At 43.6% G+C, this 20,549-nt stretch overlaps 2 protein-coding genes across 4 annotated transcripts in view; one reads left to right on the forward strand and one right to left on the reverse strand.

Moving 5' to 3' along the window:
- C5_1H10orf88 (chromosome 5_1 C10orf88 homolog) overlaps positions 1-8,971 on the reverse strand; it is a 184,891-nt gene extending 175,920 nt beyond the window's left edge. The window contains exon 1 of the mRNA XM_078643993.1: positions 8,466-8,971. Within this exon, the coding sequence (XP_078500119.1) occupies positions 8,466-8,584 (119 nt within the window). The 5' untranslated portion in view covers positions 8,585-8,971. The remainder of the gene's footprint in view (positions 1-8,465) is intronic.
- Positions 8,972-9,316: 345 nt separating this feature from the next.
- LOC144753560 (uncharacterized) overlaps positions 9,317-20,549 on the forward strand; it is a 516,183-nt gene continuing 504,950 nt past the window's right edge. For 2 of the 3 annotated variants that reach the window (XM_078641209.1, XM_078641210.1), the window contains exon 1: positions 9,387-9,474. Coding sequence is in view for 1 of the 3 variants with exons in the window: in XM_078641208.1 (XP_078497334.1) it covers positions 9,334-9,474 (141 nt within the window). In the remaining 2 variants the exon portion in view is untranslated. Of the gene's footprint in view, positions 9,475-20,549 lie in introns of all 3 variants that reach the window. The other variant, XM_078641208.1, reaches the window with a different exon arrangement.

A 20,549-nucleotide genomic window follows, 5' to 3' on the forward strand; every position in this document is an offset into this window, starting at 1 on the left:
TAATTTTAAGTGTTATACAAATGCTGCAATACAACCAAGTGGTTAGGTAAGGGAAGGCTAGCTTGCAGGATTGCCTGCTAGACTCAGTTGCGCACTACTTTAATAAGTTTATATTTTTCAACACTTTAACCCCTTCGACGCTCATGACGAGCTGGGCTCGTCATGAGGTAGCCTCCTGCTACGCTCATGACGAGCCCAGCTCGTCACGTAACATGCGATACCGCAAATCTCAGCGTGCGAGCGGAATTCCGCCCGCACGCATGCGGTTAAACAATATTTTCAACACTTTTATCATGCAATTTATTCTCCAAAAAAGTTTCAATCAATCAAATGTTCCGATTCCAACACGTGTTTACACAGTAATGTGGTCTAAATCAAATTTCTAGTACAATATATGGTAACAAAATAAAATACAACAGCATTTTTAACTGTGGATGTTGATGGCCCAATGCTTTTCAGGACGTAGACAATGTCCCTTCGTCAAGGGCAACACTATAAAAAACAAATTTCAAGCAGATGAATCGAAATCCATAAATCAAGTCATATTCAGTTAACATCAAATTGAGTAATACTAATCAAAAATCAATTTAAAAAAAAAATAGAAAATCCCATACACATAATTATATGTAATTGACATCTAATTATTTCATGTTTTGAAGTCCACTTTTCTAAGTTTAGAAAATAGCCAAGCAGTTGACGTGAAAAGGTATGTAGAGAAAGCCACCACCTAAGTAAGTTTCTCCATGTGAGAAAGTAAGTCAAAGAAAATACTGAATCACTCACTCCAATCGGTAATGGTCTTCACCCCTCTGGGTAAAAAGCGGAACTATCGTTATCCTACGAAGATCCTAAAGCAATATAAAATAAAGCCATCAAAAACTTTCATCATTATAATCCTTGGTGTTTAAAAGGATAGAAAACACTGTTAGTTAATACTTACAATCCTTAATGGATCGAAATGAACACAATCTGCGAAGACAACAAGAAGCTATATAAGATACACTCTATTTGACATTAGTTTCAACTCTAATATCACAATGTGGTCTTGTTACATACCGTAAGCGAATTAAGCGATTAACCATAGGGGCTTATTGGAACTCTTCTAGACAACCGTCACTACCAGGTCCCTGTAGGTTAAATAAATACACTGACTGTCAGCTAACTATCCATTATTTGAACCTTAAATTAAAACCATGTTCACGTTAACCGATATATCGCTTACCGAGGTTAAATCGACCGTGTCTGTCCTTCCCTTCCTTCGCGTTCAATTGGATCATGTGACCATGAACGTAACGTGATTATGAGCGTATTCGCGTTCGACTGCTGATAGTTCTAATTGGTCTTAGTCATCATGACAACATCTTTACCTTGACTACTAGGTGAAGCCAAAAGCATCTATTTTGACCGTAAAACTTTATTAATACTATCACGAATCATCCGCGTTTTAGCGAACACCGCTTTATCTTTATATGGCAATTCCGTGTTAACGATGACATCACCATAAACTATATAAGCCTAAACAATCAGTAGTCGGCAGACCTTAAGTGTATGCTTCACTTACATCCTCAGTATCAAACAACTTAGCATCTTAATTGTTATCTTATACCGAGTTAATAAGTCCTCGCTTGTGTGTCTTAAAACACTGGTTTACTCTTTTAATAAAAGACGTTCCATTGCTGTTTACGGTAAACGCCTGATTATGTATAGCATACCGGGAGCGATCCATCTTATTTACAGCTGTCAAGGAGCTAATTAACCAGCTAAAGATAGCTTTAAGAAGAACGAAAGTGTTATGAAAGAAAGCAGAATAGAAATTAAAAAAAGAAGAGATAAGAAGGAATATGCATGAATAGTGGAACATTACATATAATATATGATACAATTTATCTACAGGTGTGTATGAAAGTAATTTACAAGAAGCAGCTAAATTCAATTCGGTCATTTAGACCCCCTGGGGTCAGTGTACCTAATTTCTTAATCCAGAATGTCTCACTTTGGAGTCATTTTTTATTCATGTCTTGGTCCTCTTTTTGCAACACTGCCTCTATGATCTGGAATCTAATGTGTGCTATAGTGTGGTGTTTTTCAAGCCAATGTGTCACTAACGCAGAAGTAGTGCCTTTATTGCGTATTCTACTTTTATGTTCTGTTATTCTTGTTTTAATTTTCCTTTCAGTTTTACCCACATGCAGGAGGCCGCATGGGCATTTTACGGCGTAAACCACATGACTGGTATTACAATCTCCGTCATATTGTAGTTTGATCCTTTCACCAGTATGGGGGTGTGAAATAATGTTGCCTAGAATAACGTTATTGCAATGTACACAGCTAGCACATTTGCGCATACCGCTGCTTTCTTTCACTTTACTTTTGTCCTGGCTTAACAGTTCCTTTAAATTCCTTGATTGTGTATAGGCAAATAATGGTCGTTCAGAATAAATATTCTGAAAGTCCGTTTCAGATTGCAAACGTTCCCATCGTTTATTGATTATGCTCCTCATTTTTTGTGAGTCCATGGAAAATTTTGAGACGAAGACGTTCCTTTTAGTTTTCACTTTTTCTTTTTTGGTCAACAGTGTAGGTCGGTTTTGTTCTAGTGCACGTTTTTCTGCATCATCTAGTATTTTCGCAATATACCCTCGTTTTTCATATTTGTCTTTGAACTTCGTGATGTTTTCTATGCAATCATCATTGCTAGAAACAATCCTTCTGACTCTTAAAAATTGGGAGTATGGTAAGTTGTTAAGTAAGCTTTGAGGATGGAAACTTTGATAATGTAACAGGCTATTTTTGTCTGTTGCTTTCTGATGTAATTTTGTGACAAGTTGTTGTCCATTAATTTGGACCCAAACGTCCAGGAATGCAATTTTATGTGTACTTCGAGTATGGGTAAAATGTATCCTAGGATTTTTAGTGTTCAGAATCTAAATGTTGTTCTTCAATTGGGTTTCAGTGCCAGACCAGACTATGAAAATATCGTCGATATATCGACAATAGAATTTAAGATTGTTCGTCCAGTTGTTTGTCTCAAATATATGTTCCTCCTCGTACTTAGCCATATTATTGGCATACGCCAGTGCTCCGGCGAAGCCCATTTACGTACCGTTTCATTGCATGTAGAATTTATTTGTCCATCTAAAATAGCTGTGATGTAAGCAGAAGTAAGTGAGTTCTAGTAAAAAGATAGGGTTGAGTTCTATTTCTGGGTGTCGTAACAACATCCATTCCTGTGCTTTCAGTCCTTCTGAATGGGCGATTGACGTATACAACGATACTACATCGATAATACATAGTATGTTATTTTCTTCTGTTGACAACACAATCTTCTCCAGTTTGAGTATGAAATCTGCTGTATCCTGTATATAGGTATGCCATTGTTGAATTAGTGGTTGTAGAAAATGATCAAATTATTCTTCCTGCTGGTTCGAAGAGTGAACCACATCCCGACACGATCGGTCGGAATGGGGGATTTTCCAGACATTTGTGTACTTTAGGCAGCATATACAGATTTGGTCTTCTTGGGAACTTCGTCATGAGAAATGTTGCCATGTTCTCTGTGATCCAGTCTATATCACGTGCTTTACTGATCAATTGTTGAAGTGTCTTTAAAATCTCTGTCGTGGGATCTTGTGCTAACAGTAAGTAAGTGTCGGCGTCTTCCACATGTGCATTCACTTTAGAGTTGTAAAAATCTGTATCCATAAGAACTAGTGCTCCGCCCTTGTCAGCTCCTCGAAAGGTTAGTTCCGGTCTCTTGCCTAACATGATGATAATGCTTTTTTCTGATCTACTTAAATTGTTGGGCATTCTATAGCTTCTCTTGTAGTTAAGTTTGTTGAGATCCTTTAAGACCAAGGCTTCGAATAAATCCAGTGTCTTATGTGAAGTGGGCGCTTCAAATGTGCTTTTTGGTTTAAACATCTCAGCTTTAGGTCTTGTGGGTTCTTCAACTGGAATGACGTTCTCAAAAAAATTCCTCAATCTTAAATTCCTCATGAATCGATAAAAAGAGATATCATTTTCAAAATTGGAACCTACATATGTGCGAACAAAATTGATCCCTTTGTTTAGAATTTTTTCTAGTAGTGCGCAACGGAGTCTAGCAGGCAATCCTGCAAGCTAGCCTTCCCTTACCCAATAGTCAGGACTGTTTAGGTACGCTTTATCAGGCGCAGCACACAAATCGAAATAAAGGATTAAACAAGGTTAAAAATTAATTATAAGGAGTGCTTGGATCACCCCACCTATCAGCAATACAACCAAGGGCATAGGAACTGGGGATGGGTATTTATGGCCCCCAGACTTTAGAGTGGGGGGGTTCAGGGGACAAATCCTCCCACCCTGACTTTGACGTGGAAAATTAACATTAAACAGCACAAATCGCTTTTAAGTCATGATAAACACAACTAAAGTTTCCTTGAAGGGTTAAAACATGAAGAACGAACCCTGTGAGGGTGGGGTTCTAAGGCCAGTTTGTTTTGTCAATTAGTTAATATCAGGCATAGAGATATTGAGACTCTGCTATAATTGTTGTGTGTGTCAAGTCAGGAGAGCCACCAGAATAAGGGAAGACAGGAGAAGATATTTTATGTTAATGATAGTGTTGGCTCAGCTGAATTGAGAAAACAAAAAACGATTTTAGGAGAGGTTCAGCTCCCCAATGACCCCAATTAAATGATTACTAACACTGAAGAGGTTTCAGAGCCTCTACAAAGTTTTCTCTTAAAGTAACAGCTCTTAATGTTTGAGAAGTGCAGCATGATTTCAAACAGGCATGGTTTGTCACTCAGTTTGATCTTCAATGTCTGTGGAAACATTCCAAATAGAAAAGAACACCTTTAAATCTTATGACTACACACATGGATATATATGTGTGTATAGAATCAGTTTAATTTAATTTACTATGTAGTAAGTATTTATATATAGGTCTCCATACCAGGCCCGGCTCCAGGAATTTTTATTTGGGTGGGCCAAGGGTGCATTCGGGTGGGCCACTGCGGCAGTCACAGCTGGCATGACTCGCGTGAGGGGAGGAGTGGTGGGTTGGGCAGGGGGTCACGTGGGTAGGTCGGGCGGAGAGTTTAATTTAATAATATTTATTCAAAAGGAACGGGAAGCAGGCAGCCAGGCTCCCTCCCCTTAGCCAATCGTAAAGCTGCAGCAGGGCTATGATTGGTCAGGACGCTGCCTAGCCAGGGGTTTATGTGGCTAAACAGTCTTTGCGCACTTAGGAGTGGGCACACCGGTCCTGCCCAGCCCTGCCCACATGTACAATCGCTATTGTGTAAGACGGTATTAGGAAGTGGCATTCCAAGGGCGTCCCTTCCTAATACTGAGCTACATTTGTATGTATCATTGTTTTGCGACCGCAATCGCAAAACACTCGCAATTTACCACCTACTTCAAGTAGGTGGTCATCCACTCTGAAAGAGGAAGGGGTCGCCAGGGGACCCTTTCCCGTTTGTGAATGGATGCGAAAATATTATTTAAGAGCAGGCAGTGGTCCCACAGACCACTGCCTACTCTTAAAAAATGAAACTGAAAAGTTTCATTTTTCTTTTTTAAATGCATCCCATGTAAGGTCCATTTGATGGGAAGAGGAGGTTTCTGAGGTGGGAGTATCAGGCAAGTAACACTACTCAGCCTCCCTCGTTGACAGGCTTCAGAGAGACTCTCTTTTCATTACTACCTGTACCTGACCCCGGACTCTGCAGGGCACTCCCTTCAAGGCCTGATTATCCATTTTCTGCCATTCATCTCTTGTGCACCTTATTTCACATCTGACCTTGGCCCCCAGCCCCATATCACTCACCATTCGTCTCCTTTTTCACTATTCCCGGTAAAAAAAAAAAAAAAAAAAAAATCACCCTCAAACTTAAAACATTGAAGATAATGGTAAATATAATTAGCACACAATTTAGAATATGTTCCACAGTGGCCCTAATGACCCGACTACTAATTAAATAAATAAAAACAGAAAGGCCATGAAAGGGCTGGCTTTAGCACTGGTGCAAAAGTCTTTATTGGTGTGCCACCCACTGACCTCTTTCTCCATAGATATCTTTACTACCACCCTCCACCAGTGCCCCTCATCTCTCCAAAGCCCCTCCCCCATGACCTCCTCCTCAGACTATGGCACTACCACCCTCCACCAGTGCCTCTCATCTCTCCGTAGCCTCTCCCCCACATGACCTCCTCCTCAGACTCTCTCACTACCACCCTCCACCAGTGCCCCTCATCTCTCGGTGGCCCTCCCTACACCCCATGACCACCTCCTCAGGTTAAGGGATTGACACCCTCCACCAGTGCCCCTCATCGCTCCATAGCCCCTCTCCCATGGCCCCCTCATCATATTCCCTCAGTGCCACCCTCCAACAGTGCCATCTCTCCGTAGCACCCCCCCATGACCTCCTCCTTGTATTCCCTCACTGCCAACCTCCAACAGTGCCCCTCCTCTCTCCGTATCCCCCCATGACCTCCTTCTCAGATTCCCTCACTGCCAACCTCCAACAGTGCCCCTCATCTCTCTATAGCCCTTCTCTCATATGCATTTCATTTGTTGTATATCGCTACTCGTAGTATAGGGTTTCATGGTACTTTGTATCACACACACATTATGCAGAGACAATGAATCATACAAGTATGTAAATCAGCCATTAGGGAATGTCACATAAGCCAATGAGGATTACCCGGTGTAGGAATCACATGTCATTCATACTGGTGGGCAGTATGTTTTAAGAGGGTTAGGTCTGGAGAAGCACAAACACAAGATTTAAAGGATACCCCAGTGGTTGGGGGTTGGCTTTACTGATTAAAATGTATATCTACCCAAACAAACTCTTTATAGCAACATTAGAATAATGAAAGACTGTGGAAATTCAAACTGTATCACAACACACACACCAAAAAAAGAAATTCTAATTATACCATTCAGGTTTGTATGCAGCTCTTTGATGACAGTTCATAGGTCACTGTCCTATGTTAGGACTGTAAACTCTGAACTGCAAGTAACAAATTGAACTCTGTAAAAAAGGCAGTAACCCACGGAGCTACCCACATGAACTACAGTTTATCTGCATTTCAAAACTACAAACAGATAAAAGATTGCTCTTCAGCAGGATCATTAATCACCAGAGACTCCCTCAATGTGCTTATTATAATTATTTCCCTCTGCTCTAGCCTCTTTCCTCTCTTCTCAATCATTTCTCTCTCTTTCCTCTCCCCCACTGTTTGTCCCTACTCCCCATGCTGTCTCTTATTTTCGATTGTATCTGTCTCTTTCTTAATCTCTGCACTGCTCTCACCTCTCCCTTTGCCCTAACATAGAGGGTGCATTATTTATTTTACTGCATCTTTGTCATATTTGCAACTTTGTCGAAATCGAATTCCCCATCTCCCCCCCAGCTTTACTATCCGAATTTTGCGGCCTGCTGCAAGCCAATGAACCCCACCTAAGACTTGTTAATTGTGGTGCTCTAAAGCATAAGCAGCTCCTGAAGCCTGGGATGGGAGGAGATGCACAATGCTGTGCCTCCTCAGCCGGCCCATGGTCATTCTGCCCATGACAATGGACAGGCCAGACTCTGAGGCTTGCTGAGTCACACTCAAGCTGTAGCAGCCTTTTGAGTTGTGTGCCCCAGCAAGAAAGTCTGCCCCGGTATGTGGACCTGCTTTTCCACTTCTGGATGGCCTAGGGTGGGCCAGGATTTTCCTTGGGTGGGCCTGGCCCATCTGTCCCACCCTCTAGAACGGGTCAGCTCCATACCCTAACACTAAGTGGATAACTCAAAGCACTGCTCTTTGGTGTTAAACGGAAGAGAAGGAGGATGTGACCCCCCCTAGTCTTAGACCTGCACAGCTTGTAACCAGGAATCCTGGGCTCAAAATTCGACTTCCCCTCTTAACCAAATTGTGTATCTCACGAACCATCCCTTCATAATAAATCATTTCCATTAGCCAACCAGTCTGCGAACACATGTAAGTAATTCAGTACATGACCTGCACTGTACAATAACCTTACTAAAGTATTATAAGTGCTACCTATGTACATTTACAATTGGATTACAAATATTAAATACTTCTTCAAATGTTATAACAATATAGGCTACATAAAAAGTGAACATTACAGACAATCACATTCTGGGTAACTTCTAGCAACGTCGGAAGGTATCGGGAGTATTTTAAAAGCTGTGTGTTAAACAACATACTCTCAACAGCAAGACAACACTACCCTTTCCCCGGAAATTCTGTGTCGCCCACGCTCTTGGATAAGTAGATGCCCAGTAGTGCTATATTATAACTCTGGCCTCTGCGGCATCGATATCTTTTTCCGTGTTTTACGGCTCGAGCTCATCACGCTCCGCCTGATAACATTGTGGAGAAAACCTTTGACATGAACTCCCTGCTCAGGTGGAGAACTCCCTTGACCAGCATTGAGAACAGTTCTCCCCACCCTGAGTACTTACCTCTCGCACCCCACCTCCTCCGGCCCCCGTCGCACCCGCAGTACTGAACTTAGTGCAGAAACACAAGTCCAGGGGGAGCCGCAGCTCACCGAAACTGTAACCGGCATCCCGGACTCCATCGGCAGTCAATGCGGAATCCGGAACTAGTAGCAGCGGCAACGGGTTTCGGGACGGACAAAACTCTTAGTGACACACAGACCAGAAACACAACCCTGGTAGCGCAGAGCAGACGTCTAGGTCATTAATCCGTTTCGGAATAATTTCAGCGCCATCTTGTGCATGTCCTGTTCTATTTAGATTGACGAGCCAAATTACTTCAAAATCCAAACTAGTCCAATAAAAATTGTTAATTTTTCAAACTATGGCAAATTTGACTATCTTTCAGTTGTGGTTTCCTTTTTTGCCATAGTGAAACTTTACATATAAGGAAATGTTGGGACAGACTGATACATTAGATATAAAGGTTCACTGCGAGAGATTTTCGTATCCGCCCAAAAAAACGACGGCTTCTGTGCGCTCCTGCTTAATAAAATAAGAGTAATTACGGAGAAAGGGGTTTTAAGGGCTATAACATATTTAATGGAGAAGCTATTTTGTCCTTTTTTTGTGTCCACGGCAACGGCCAGGCATGGTTGAACTGGGGGCGGGCTTATCCCAAGGCAGGCTGGAGTAGAGTAACACAAGAAGGCGACAGCTCACCAATGGGAGCGAGAAAGAACATACGAAAGGGACCGCCCCGGCGCTATTTCTGTTTCCTATGTCTGTGTTCAGACTGATGGGTGTGGAAATTACGCAGGGGTTAAAAATACATATTTCTAGTGTAGGGGTGGGTGATACGCAAGCGCGAAGGCCAGGCTAGCCGCTGTACATGTGCAGGGGCGGGATCCCTGCGCGTTTCTTAGGTTATTGCAGTATTAGAACGCGGAGTAATTGTGATGACTGTTCGGAGCCGCTTAATTATCTGAGCGAAAAAGCACAGAGTGTTAGGGAGTTCATCAAAAGAGAACAGGTAAATAAAACACACGAAATTAAATCAGGAGGGCTTTAAAAAAATTTATTAATAGGGGGTTATTGGGTCTTGCCATGTTATAATCTCTAGCACCCGATATTAAAGACATAATTCCTCCCAGCCCTCACATTTAGACTGCTGCTCCCTGCCCACAAATGTTTTACTTTAGCTACAATTAAATACGCCTACGTTTCTCATCTTCATCACACTCGCCGCGTTGAGGTTTTAAGCCCATTTAAACACGACAGGAAACAATAAACACGAAGTTCCATAGCCAGCCCCCAACCACTGTTAGCTGCTAGCTATAAAGACTGAGCTCTTTTGTATTACCAAGCCAAAGTTAAAGGCCTAAAACGGGGAATGGGTGGGAATGTGTTGACTGGGACGAGTAGTGTAGGACTTTGCCCTTTTTGGGTAAAGTTCCCTAAACTTTTTGCTTTCCCCCTAGACCTTTTTTTCAGACATGCTGTTGCCAACCTAGATGCTTGACACTTTGCCACTGCTAAACAGTGTCAAAGTGCAAATGTTCCATGTATAAAGTGTAATGGTAATTTGTTGTCCATGATTGGTATGTTTGCCTCACTAGTAAAGTCCCTAGTAAAGTCACTATGTGTGCCAGGGCTGGTAATGCAAATGCTACTAGTGGGGCTGCAGCAATAATTGTGTCACCCACACAAGTAGCTTTAACAAGGGAACTCCGGCCTGGCATTGCAGTGCCTGCTCGCATTTTGTTAAAGTGCAATGTTGTTCTGACAAGTGCACCCACTTGCCAGACCTTACCCTTCCCTTTCTATGCACATCAGACACCCCTGTGGTAGGTCCAGGGTGCCCCCTGGGGTTGCTGTGCATGTGAAAGATAGGACATGTACCAAAGTGTGTACCATGTCCTGACAGTGAAATAATCTTCATTTCATTTTTCACTTTTAATTGTCCATCTTGCCCATAGGATAGAATGGGATGGCTGTGTAATATGTTTTCCAGCCTATCTTCCGCAAGGCTTAAGATGGAGAGGTGAAGTTTAAAGTGCCTGAACTCACAATGCAATAACATCTTTTTATGAAGGTGGTTTTTAGGTCGAGACTGACGTTGTCTGCGCGCATGCGCTGTCTAGCCAGGGAGACTTAATGTCTTTTAGTGGCGAGGTTACCCCCGCCCCTCTTCTCCATTGGCTGGCCTCCTAAATGCTGGCCAGCCATTGAAGAATTGGGGGGGCGTGTTTTTTGCGTATCTTTCTCTGTGATGTCCTCAGTCCAAAACACGCCCCCCAATCGCAAAAGGACGGGGCTTAGATCGACGCCTGTCGACAGAACGAATGCTGGAAATCCTTGAAAAGGCCCTTCAATGGGCGAAGCGCGTATTTTCAGAAAAACAAGCCCCATATGGACCAATGAGAGGGATCTCTTGGAATAACCCCTCGAGTGCTTTGGTCATACTCTTAGTAGAAAAAGAGTTTAAAGTGAGTTGAGCGGGAACTTGTCCTCTTTTCCCCCATCAGCTTCCTGACGTCAGTGGTAATATGTATCGATGCGGAATGAAAACTGAGGCCCCGACATGTGTGACACTGCCCGCTTCAAGGAGTGTTAAATTTATGTATGCTCGAAAAATTAAAAAATGGCCCATAGGGTCTCTCAAGTTGAGTCTTTTATATTAATTTTAATTTCTTCTTTAATGTTTATTAAAATTCAGTTTGTTCAAGCCATCCAGTTCCCGACTTTAGATTCCCGTTTGCTATGAATGGAGCCAGCCTCACAAATCCATATTTCGTAATTAATCGCTTCTTCACGGTTCACGACGCATCCTTCAACTTCATAAATGACAAAGCCTTCTGGGTGTGTCGTGGCCCGAATTATTGACTCTCACCCTTGTGAGAAAACATCGACTCCATTCATATATACTTTGAGGACATCGTATGTCCTGAAAAAGAGATTATTGAAAGAAAATTGTGTTGGTTGGTTGAAGGAATTTTAAAAATATGGCTTTATGGTTATGTCTGACCCTGTTCTTCATCCTTGGTGGCCGCTGCGGCACGCGGGGTCTCAGGGCAGAGGTCCCCGGTCTTGGTGCCGCTCGTAGGTTCTGAAGCCCCTCGTGCAGTAGGTGGGTGTAGGGGCCGTGGGGGGTGCAAAGGCGGCTGCTGTGGAGTCCACAGGCTGTGCCATGCCTGCTGGCGGTGCTTAGGGGGCTGGGAGTGGTGTGTCCCCTGAAGGGTCGGTCTGTCATCTGTTGTCTGTAGTAGGTCAGATTTTAGGCAGTCAGAGACCCCTTCTTGACTGCAGTGTGTCGCCTGTAGTGTCTATCTGATATTGTGTGTCAGTTGTAGTGTGTGGGATGTAGTGTGTCGGCTGTAGTGTGGCGTGTATTCTGTGACAGATATACTGTGTCGCATATACTGTATAATGTGTTAGTTGTAGGATATGATCTGTAGTGTGGCAGTGAGAGTGTTAACTGGCTGTAGTTTCAGTCTGTAGTGTGTAAATGGTAGTGTCTAAAGTGTGGAGTGTGGACGAGTGTGGCAGGTGAAGTATTTTGCTGTTGTGTTGGGGGTGTAGGGCACACACTCTAGCACCTCAGCTGCAGGATGTTCAATTTGATGGTTGGATTTTTAATTGTGTCACCTTTAGTGTCCGCTGTAGAGTGCTGGAAACGACGAGTCCGCTGCTGTACTTTGGTTGTTGTGTTTAATTCAGTGTGTTGGCTGTTGGTTTGTGGTTGTTTTGGGTTAAATGTCGAAGTGGGGCTCACCCTAATTGGTAAATTTAAAGGTGTGCCTTCATTAGGATGGGGTAAGATGGGGTTGAACTATTTGGGATACTAATGAGTTGCCTTTATTTGGGAAGCTAGGAAGTACTAAAAATGAGCAGCAAGGGTTTATATTTCATAATTTAGGGTGAGAACATTTTGTACACTTTTATAATTCCCACTTGGAAATCACATCTATCTTATCCACCTGAAATGGGTGACAGGTGGAGCCAGCCCTGCTTGACTTTGATCCTGTGATCTACAAATTACACAATGATTTCGGGAGTGGGCGCAGTAACCTATCTCCCAGTTGACACGTTTTCAAACGAACCCTGGAAGCTCTGCGTTTGACTGGTCTATGTCCGTCAGTGAATAGGCAAGGCAGTTCACATTCCCGTACAGGACAGTCACTGCAGACATTTACAGTGTAACCCGTTGAATACCTTGCCAAATGTTCGATAAGTGCTGCCTGTCAGGAACCATGACACATTCATGCCTATTGTTCTTGCCGTTTGCTTTTCCCATTGCATTTTTTATTCGTATGCACTAGTAAGGACATTTTCAAAACACTCCTTTTGACACCCTGGCTGTCAAGAGCAGAGCGCTAAGCAATGAGGCCCATTCGCGTTCTCTTACTTAGTGACTCTGGTGCAAAGAAGGGGAGGCTGTGGGCAGCACAGGGGGGACTTTTTGGCCTTGTGTTGTAAGTCACGGGCAGGAGCCAGAAAGCCTAGGAATGCGATTGACCCGTCACTTCCGCTCCCTATGTTGTGATGACCAGAGGCCACTTAGGGTAGGCAGCGACTAGTGTTCCCTCTTTTCGAGTGACCATCGCGGCATGGGGTCCGGGGTGAGGCACCATCACTCTAGATTGAAATCAAACAATCACACCCACACACACAAACCCTTAACCTTGGGGGATTTGGGGTTGTTAAGTTTCCCACGGTGGAGCGGGGGTAATAGCATAACACAATAAATGATTTCAATGACAGAGTTGCTCTCCATCCATTACTTTTCAGGACAGCACTGAGGTGATGGGCTGCAAGCCTTATCTTGAAAGGACCTTCACACCGAGTTGGGGGCCTAGGCACACAGTTTACCGGTTTAGGGCATGGGGCTGTAGCCACTGGTCTCACATCATGCGGCCCTTTTGGCAGCCTGTTCTGTGTGTTTGTGTGTGTGTGGGGAGGGATCCTTTCATGTGGCAAGTTGTACAGAGATTTAGGACCACCCCTCATTGATACAGGTGGGTCCACTTGTGAGGTCCCAGAAGGATAAAGTGAATTCAGACCCAAGTATTGAGCCATTTCCTGGGAACTTCATAATTCACAGTGAAGTCTAAAGTAAGATACACATGGTCTCTGAACATTATTTTGGAATTGGGCCCACTAGTTGTAAAGCTCAACATCCTAAAGGTATGGTACCGGATAACATAGCCAAATTATTGTCTGGCGGAAATATTATGTCCTAAATATAGTTTACAAAACAAATCGACCCATTGTAGTTAATAGTGTAGATTCTAACTCCCATTAGACAGTTCCTTTATAAATGATAATTTGGTCATGATATTTCTGGCAAACAGTATATTGTTACTAATGGCCACTGTCTATGAGGTCGCCCGAGAGGGCGAGGCAAAGGTATGCAGTCCCAGAATGCGCCTAAAGAGTCATGGGGGCATTGCATCTACTTTGACTCTAATGGCATCTGCTAAAAAAGGTTTACCTTGTCAGTTCAATACTAAACCCTCTCGCCCACCATAACAATATATGATGGGAGAGGGTTGGGGAGTGGCCAGAACAGAATAACTACTCAACATATGAGCTCTTACACCTGTTTTGTCGATTATCAGCCCACCTGTCTAACAAGTAATGGGATCTTAGGTGAGAATGATGGCAGCACATTCCTGGGAGAGAACAGAAGTGACACGTGGAAATGCTTGAATTACTCTAAATCACTAGCAGTGCATTCCATGCTATCGTTTTAGCTCATCACTATCATTTCAGAAAGAACCAATCACTTGGGCCTTGGTTTTGCTCCTCGTCCCCTCTTGAAGATAGTCAGATGAGGGTTCTATTTGATCACCAGCATCATCATCGAGCTGTATAGCGCTACAAATTTCAATCAAAAGTAGTGCTTTTCTAAATCCTATTAAGGATTTTGAGGTTTTGTGGAAGTTTGCGCCAGGAATTTACAGCAACTCTGGGGCTCTGTGTATGTGGCTCTCTGTGTGGCTGTGTGTGTGTGGCTGTATGTGTGCGTGTGGCTCTGTGTGTGTGTGTGGCTCTGTGTTTGTGTGTGTTTGGCTCTGTGTGTGTGTGGCTCTGTATGTGTGTGTGTGGCTCTGTGCGTGACTCTGTATGCGTGTGTGTGGCTCTGTGTGTGTGTGTGTGTGTGTGGCTCTGTGTGTGGCTCTGTGTGTGTGGCTGTGTGTGTGTGGCTCTGTGTGTGTGTGGGGCTCTGTGTGTGTGTGGCTCTGTGTGCGTGGCTCTGTGTGTGTGTGTGGCTCTGTGTGTGTGTGTGGCTCTGTGTGTGTGGCTCTCTGTGCGTGTGGGTGAAAATGCAATAAGTCTTTGGCATTGTAAATGACAATGCCATTTATTTATCTGTTTTCAAAACCAACACATAAAAACATTTATTGTCATTTACAATGCCAATAGCTCTAACTTTTGCAAAGGCGAGACCGTTGCATTGTAAATGCTTGTTGCATTGTGTGTTTAGAAGCCACTCTTTTAGAAGTGGCTGGGTTTTTTGTGCTCTAACATTTCTGTGTGTCTCTGCCTGGCTGTGGATTGTCTGTCAGAATTTAAAAGCAATAGGATCTGGGGAATTTCTTGACCCAGGGGAGGAGGTGAGACAGCAACAGGATGACCTGCATCTGAAGTGTAGGGGGAGGTGTAGCCCCTAGAGGTGAAGAGGCCTGGGTTGCTGCTATAAAACAATTGTCCCATCTCCTGCTGAGTGATTGAGAATCCAGACCCCCACTAATCAAAGGAAGAAGGTGTCACTGGCAGGGAGGCACCCAGAACTGGGTTGAACAGGGGTAGTGCCCCCTGAACACAAAGACTTCAAAGCCATTGAGGGGTATAACTATGAGAGCTGAAGCCCATGAACGTTGGCGAATGGCTTCATCAAGATTGAATAAGACTGGAGCTACTTCGTGGTCAAGAGGAACCTTTGCCAAGGTAGAAACAACTGAAGAGACTGAAGGAAAGGACTGACCCTTTGTGTGTGTTCTGGGGCTGGCCTGCAGTTTGCTGTTTTAACCAAGAAAAAGCTAAAGGGACTTTGCTGTGTGCTGTGTCCCCCCTGCTTGAAAGGACTTTGCTGTGCTGTGTCCTAGAGTAACTTATCCCCAAGGGCCCGAGGTGAGCTGGCTCCCTGTTGCGGAAATACAGGAACACAAAAGTTTCCAGGAGAGTCTCGGCGATGCTGTGTGTGTATGCTTGTTGCAGCCTGAGACCCTCGTAAGGTGTGCCCTGTGATCGTGGCCACCTGGAGTCTAAGCAAGGATCAGCGACGCTGTGTGTGTGTGTGTGCTTTTTGCAGCCTGAACCCTTTGTGAGGATTGCCTTGTTATCGTGAGCCTGGAGTCCAAGTGAGTCTCATCAATGCTGTGTGTATGTGTGCTTTGCGCAGTGTGAGAATAATTCTGACGACCTCTTATACAGGCATAGTAGTTTAATTGCGTTTTTGTAAGCGTTTTATAAATAGCGGCAATTATGTGTGCTTTTTTGATTTAGGAGTAGGAGGATAATGACCCAACCGACCGTGCATTTATTTACTTGGACTATTTAATGAAGGGACCGACATTAATAATAACTTATAACCAGAAACGTCATATTATTGAGGTGAGAGAACAATGAGGGATACATGGAAGAGACTGCTAGAAGCGTGTCATTGTGGTTGGATAGAAATGTACCTACATGGTTTGGTTTTGTATTTCCCATGCCCTGAGTGCCCGATTGTATGTAGTACACTGTTTTTGGGCTCTAGCTTCACACTAATCTAGCGCATGCAGAGGCTTGGTCCTACCCCTTTGATATAAGCGAGGTCCCGGACCTCTACTGTGACTTTTAGCGGCACACCATGCTCATCCTAACTGACTTTTAGCGGCACACCATGCTCATCCTAATTTTACTGACAGTGGACTACTGTTCCTATCATGGGTTTGGTACATAGAGCGGTAGTGGTATTGTACGTTGTTTTTTGTGAATCCATAGTTGTGACCATACATTTCTCTCTGTGCCATTCTAACGGGGGCATTCAGGCCCACTAATGTAAAGTTCTGCTTCCATGTGGTAACTTGGATCCTAGGACTAATATCCCAAATGTATATTTTGTATGTGTGTAGGTATGTTGCCTGCATGGCACATGCTTTACATGTATGAGTGATACACAGTTTGGGAGGCCTAAGGGATCAATTTTGCATGCCCCTTGTATGACTTTTTGTAAGAGATGGATGTGAAGTTGTTTCGCAAGACAGTGGAAGTGTATTGCTCTCATTCCTCAATATAGAGGGAGAAGATCTAGATACTGAAGTGAGGGAGATGAGAGAAGGCTCCTGTAGAAATTCAATTAGGCTTTTTGCTAAGAAAAGCTAACCTCATCATTTGGTATGTGGTGGGGTTGAAGGGAGGGGCTGCTGCCTCTGTTGTTCAAGATGAAAGAACCACTTAAGCGAGGCCAACCTTTTCTCTCTCCCCTTATCACTCTTCAGTGGTTGATGTAAGCCATGTACAGAAAGATCACATCATTGTACCTCTGTTGTGAGTGCTCTGGGCTGGGAGTTTACTTAGTTTGGCAGCCACTGAGCACCACGGAGCAGCCACACTCAGTGAGATCAGACTTTTGGAACTGTGAGAGACTGAGCACACTGTTATACAAAAAGGAGGTAGTCTGCACCTGAGCGTGAATTATGCTATCACATTTGTTTCTGACATTGAACTGCCTAGGCAATAAGAGAGTCCCATCGGCAGAAGGTAGAGGGTGGGAATACAGTTCCAGGACACTGAATTGCATCTTGCCAGTATTGTGTTTGTAGTATGTATTTCTAGTGTGCATTAAAGTACTTTTCTTTCTGCCCGTAAAGCAAAGGGTTGAACAATCAGTTATTACACTATTATTGGGTCTTGAGCTCAAGAAGAACCACACACGACCTACTTGATCAGCCTGTGACTGTGAAGGAAGTGGCCTGATTTGGGTCACTAATGACCACCTCTCAGCCTTCCATACCAAATGAAGAGTCGGTCAGCCATAGTGAATAGAAACCAATAGCTGTTTATTCAGGTACACTCAGAGTGGAGCCCAGTCACTAGGAGTGCTGCAGAGGGACTGAAATCGACAAGCATGAAGGTACATTATGTACATTTCGTAACTGGGCTAGGACACGCCCATAGTGGAAATTTCCAGGCAGGTGCTGCAAAGCAATGACATTTGAGTGGAAAATAATGTCAGTGCTCATGTCTTACACAAAGTTACAAAGTCCAAGGTCGTTCCAGTCGGCCCGTCACCAGACAAGCGGGAGAAGGCCTCTATCTAGTGAGTAAGGTATGCTCTAATGAGATCAGTCTATTCATTAGTGAAGCAAAACTCAACTTTGGAGAAATTAAACCTAGCAGAAGCCTTTTTCTCAGAAATAGCGAAGGATTTGTTTCGATCATGATTTTAAATGGCTTCTAAACAGAAAATGGTCCAGCGAATGCTAATTTACTTAGGATAATGCACAAGCAGAAACATTTTTATTTTAACAACTGCACGCCATCTCTTCCACATGCATAAGGGATTATATTAGGGCAGTTTGCAGAGCTATAGTAGGACCGGCCCTGGTATATGGGAGACAAAAAACATCCTCTGTTGAGACCCTAGTCGGAAATTTGACTAGATAGTTCTTCAAAGCAGCATTTCATCTCAGACTTTTTTTTCAACACAGAATATATTAGTGGAAGAAGGCTTTTCTTTCTTAAATGACTATATAAAGAGCAAATACAATGAAAGAGTCACAGAATTCAAACACTAGCCACAAAGACAAATAATTGAAGGTCATTCTTTTCTTAATCAGACCCCCCCCCCCAAGATTTTGCGGCTGTGGATGGCAAATTTTGAGGCAAAAAAACCCAACAACATTTGCAGCCCAAAGCCAACAAATGTACAGAATTTTTGAGGTGGCCAAAAATGCACATACCATAAAAATATTTCAACACCTGTGCTCTTCCACTGCTTGAGACTGTGCTATGTCACAATCTGTAACCTAGCAGAGTCTCCAGCAGTACAGCGCATCAAATTGGAGGATGTCTGATTCCGAAGAGAGCAGATTACAATATGAAACGTGCTCTTTCTGCCAGCAGACAACCTGTGTTACTGGCTGTATGCAGGGCAACAGTGGCTGGAGGGGAGGGGAGGCAGCAGCAGGGCCATAAAAAAAGCAACAGTGGGTTTGGGTTAATAGGAGACTAGAGGTGGGCTGAGGGAGTGCAGTGGAAGGTAGTTGGGTGAGAGCCTGCAGAGTCTGCTGGGGGCACACAAAGGTGTGAGGAGGGCTGCAGGCCATTTCCACAGGAGGGAGCTCTGTGCATTTGAAAGGCAGGCAACAGAGGAAGTTAACACTTCTGCTGCCTGCTAGCTTGTTGCCCTCCCTTTACTGGCCCAGTGGCAGCACATAGCCAGTAAAGAGAGGGTCAATCCTATGATGTTTTTTTTTTTACACAAATTATGCAGACATTTTTGTAAAAAAGAATTGCGGTATTGTTACAAAAGTTATAATTTTGAAATTGTGTTGCAAATCGTGAAATTGCTGTATCTTGGGGGAGAGGGGATCTGTTTAACAGACAGTATGAATGTGTTCAAAATATATCGGTGTCATAGGACTCCCACAAACAGCAATTACATCAAACTCAACTGTCTTAGATAAAGAAAATGTGATTCGATAAGATGATCTCTTTTCTTTCAAAGTGATCCAGAGCCAAATGTCAATGAATTCCATATATCAGACCCCCGAGGAATTGTTTTTGTAGGTCTAGTAAGGGTTCGTAAAATCACGTTTTTTTGTCTCTAGTAGAAGTTTGAGAAACCAGTCTTTATTTGAGTACAGCTATAATGGAATCCAGTACAAAATAGTATTTATGGTGGTGATTTCTGGTCTCTCCTGCAGGCCAAATCATATATTGTTAGTCATGCATTTACAGCAGAAACAAGCTTAAATGCTAGTTTAGTTTTCTAACTTTTTGACGCCCTATATCAATCCCTAACGATTCATAAAGGAGGTGGTGATGGACAGAGTATCTGAATTAAGCAGAACACTCCTACCCAGTCAAAAGATCAGGGCTTGATCCATCACTGTTTTTTAGCTCACTGCACCATCCCAGTTCAGAACCTGGCTACATGCAAATTAGTCTGTCCCTGGCCCAGTGCATCATGGGAACAGGGCAGACCAAACTACCAAGCCAATTCTTTACTGGAAAGGAAACAAGCTTCCGGGGACCGGTTTCTGGCATTACAGCCGTCTTCGGCCCGGCTTGCTTGAATCCTGATGGTGCAGTGAGCAAGGGACTCACATCTGAGAATACCCTTCCACGCTTATGGTGGCCAAAACGATTCATAAAGGAGGTGGTGATGGACAGAGTATCTGAATAAAGCAGAACACTCCTACCCAGTCAAAAGATCAGGGCTTGATCCATCACCGTTTTTTAGCTCACTGCACCATCCCAGTTCAGAACCTGGCTACATTCAAATTAGTCTGTCCCTGGCCCAGTGCATCATGGGAACAGGGCAGACCAAACTACCAAGCCAATTCTTCACTGGAAAGGAAACAAGCTTCTGGGGACCGGTTTCTGGCAGTACAGTGAAGAATTGGCTTGGTAGTTTGGTCTGCCCTGTTCCCATGATGCACTGGGCCAGGGACAGACTAATTTGCATATAGCCAGGTTCTGAACTGGGATGGTGCAGTGAGCTAAAAAAACGGTGATGGATCAAGCCCTGATCTGTTTACTGGGTAGGAGTGTTCTGATTAACTCAGATACTCTGTCCATCACCACCCCCTTTTTAGGGCTCGGGCCTATGTCACCACGAAGTGGGGCGGAGCTTCCGAGCTCTTATGCATTAGAAAAAAAATAATTCTTTAGGGGTCCGGGCTGCCACATTCCTTAGTGCGCGCCGCGTTTTTTATGGCATCTGCCTAGTGATTCGTCTTCGCTGTGCTGTATATTTAGTAGCTTTGACGTGATAGGCTATATTTACTTTTCGTCCGTCATTTATTTCAGTTTCATGGCATATTGTGTGTGGTTACGTGCACGGCAGACTTATTAATCTTAATTAGGAGCTGTCAGAGTGCCCGTGTAATG

The sequence above is a fragment of the Lissotriton helveticus genome, chromosome 5_1 (assembly GCF_964261635.1).
Source record: "Lissotriton helveticus chromosome 5_1, aLisHel1.1, whole genome shotgun sequence".
NCBI lineage: Eukaryota > Metazoa > Chordata > Amphibia > Caudata > Salamandridae > Lissotriton > Lissotriton helveticus.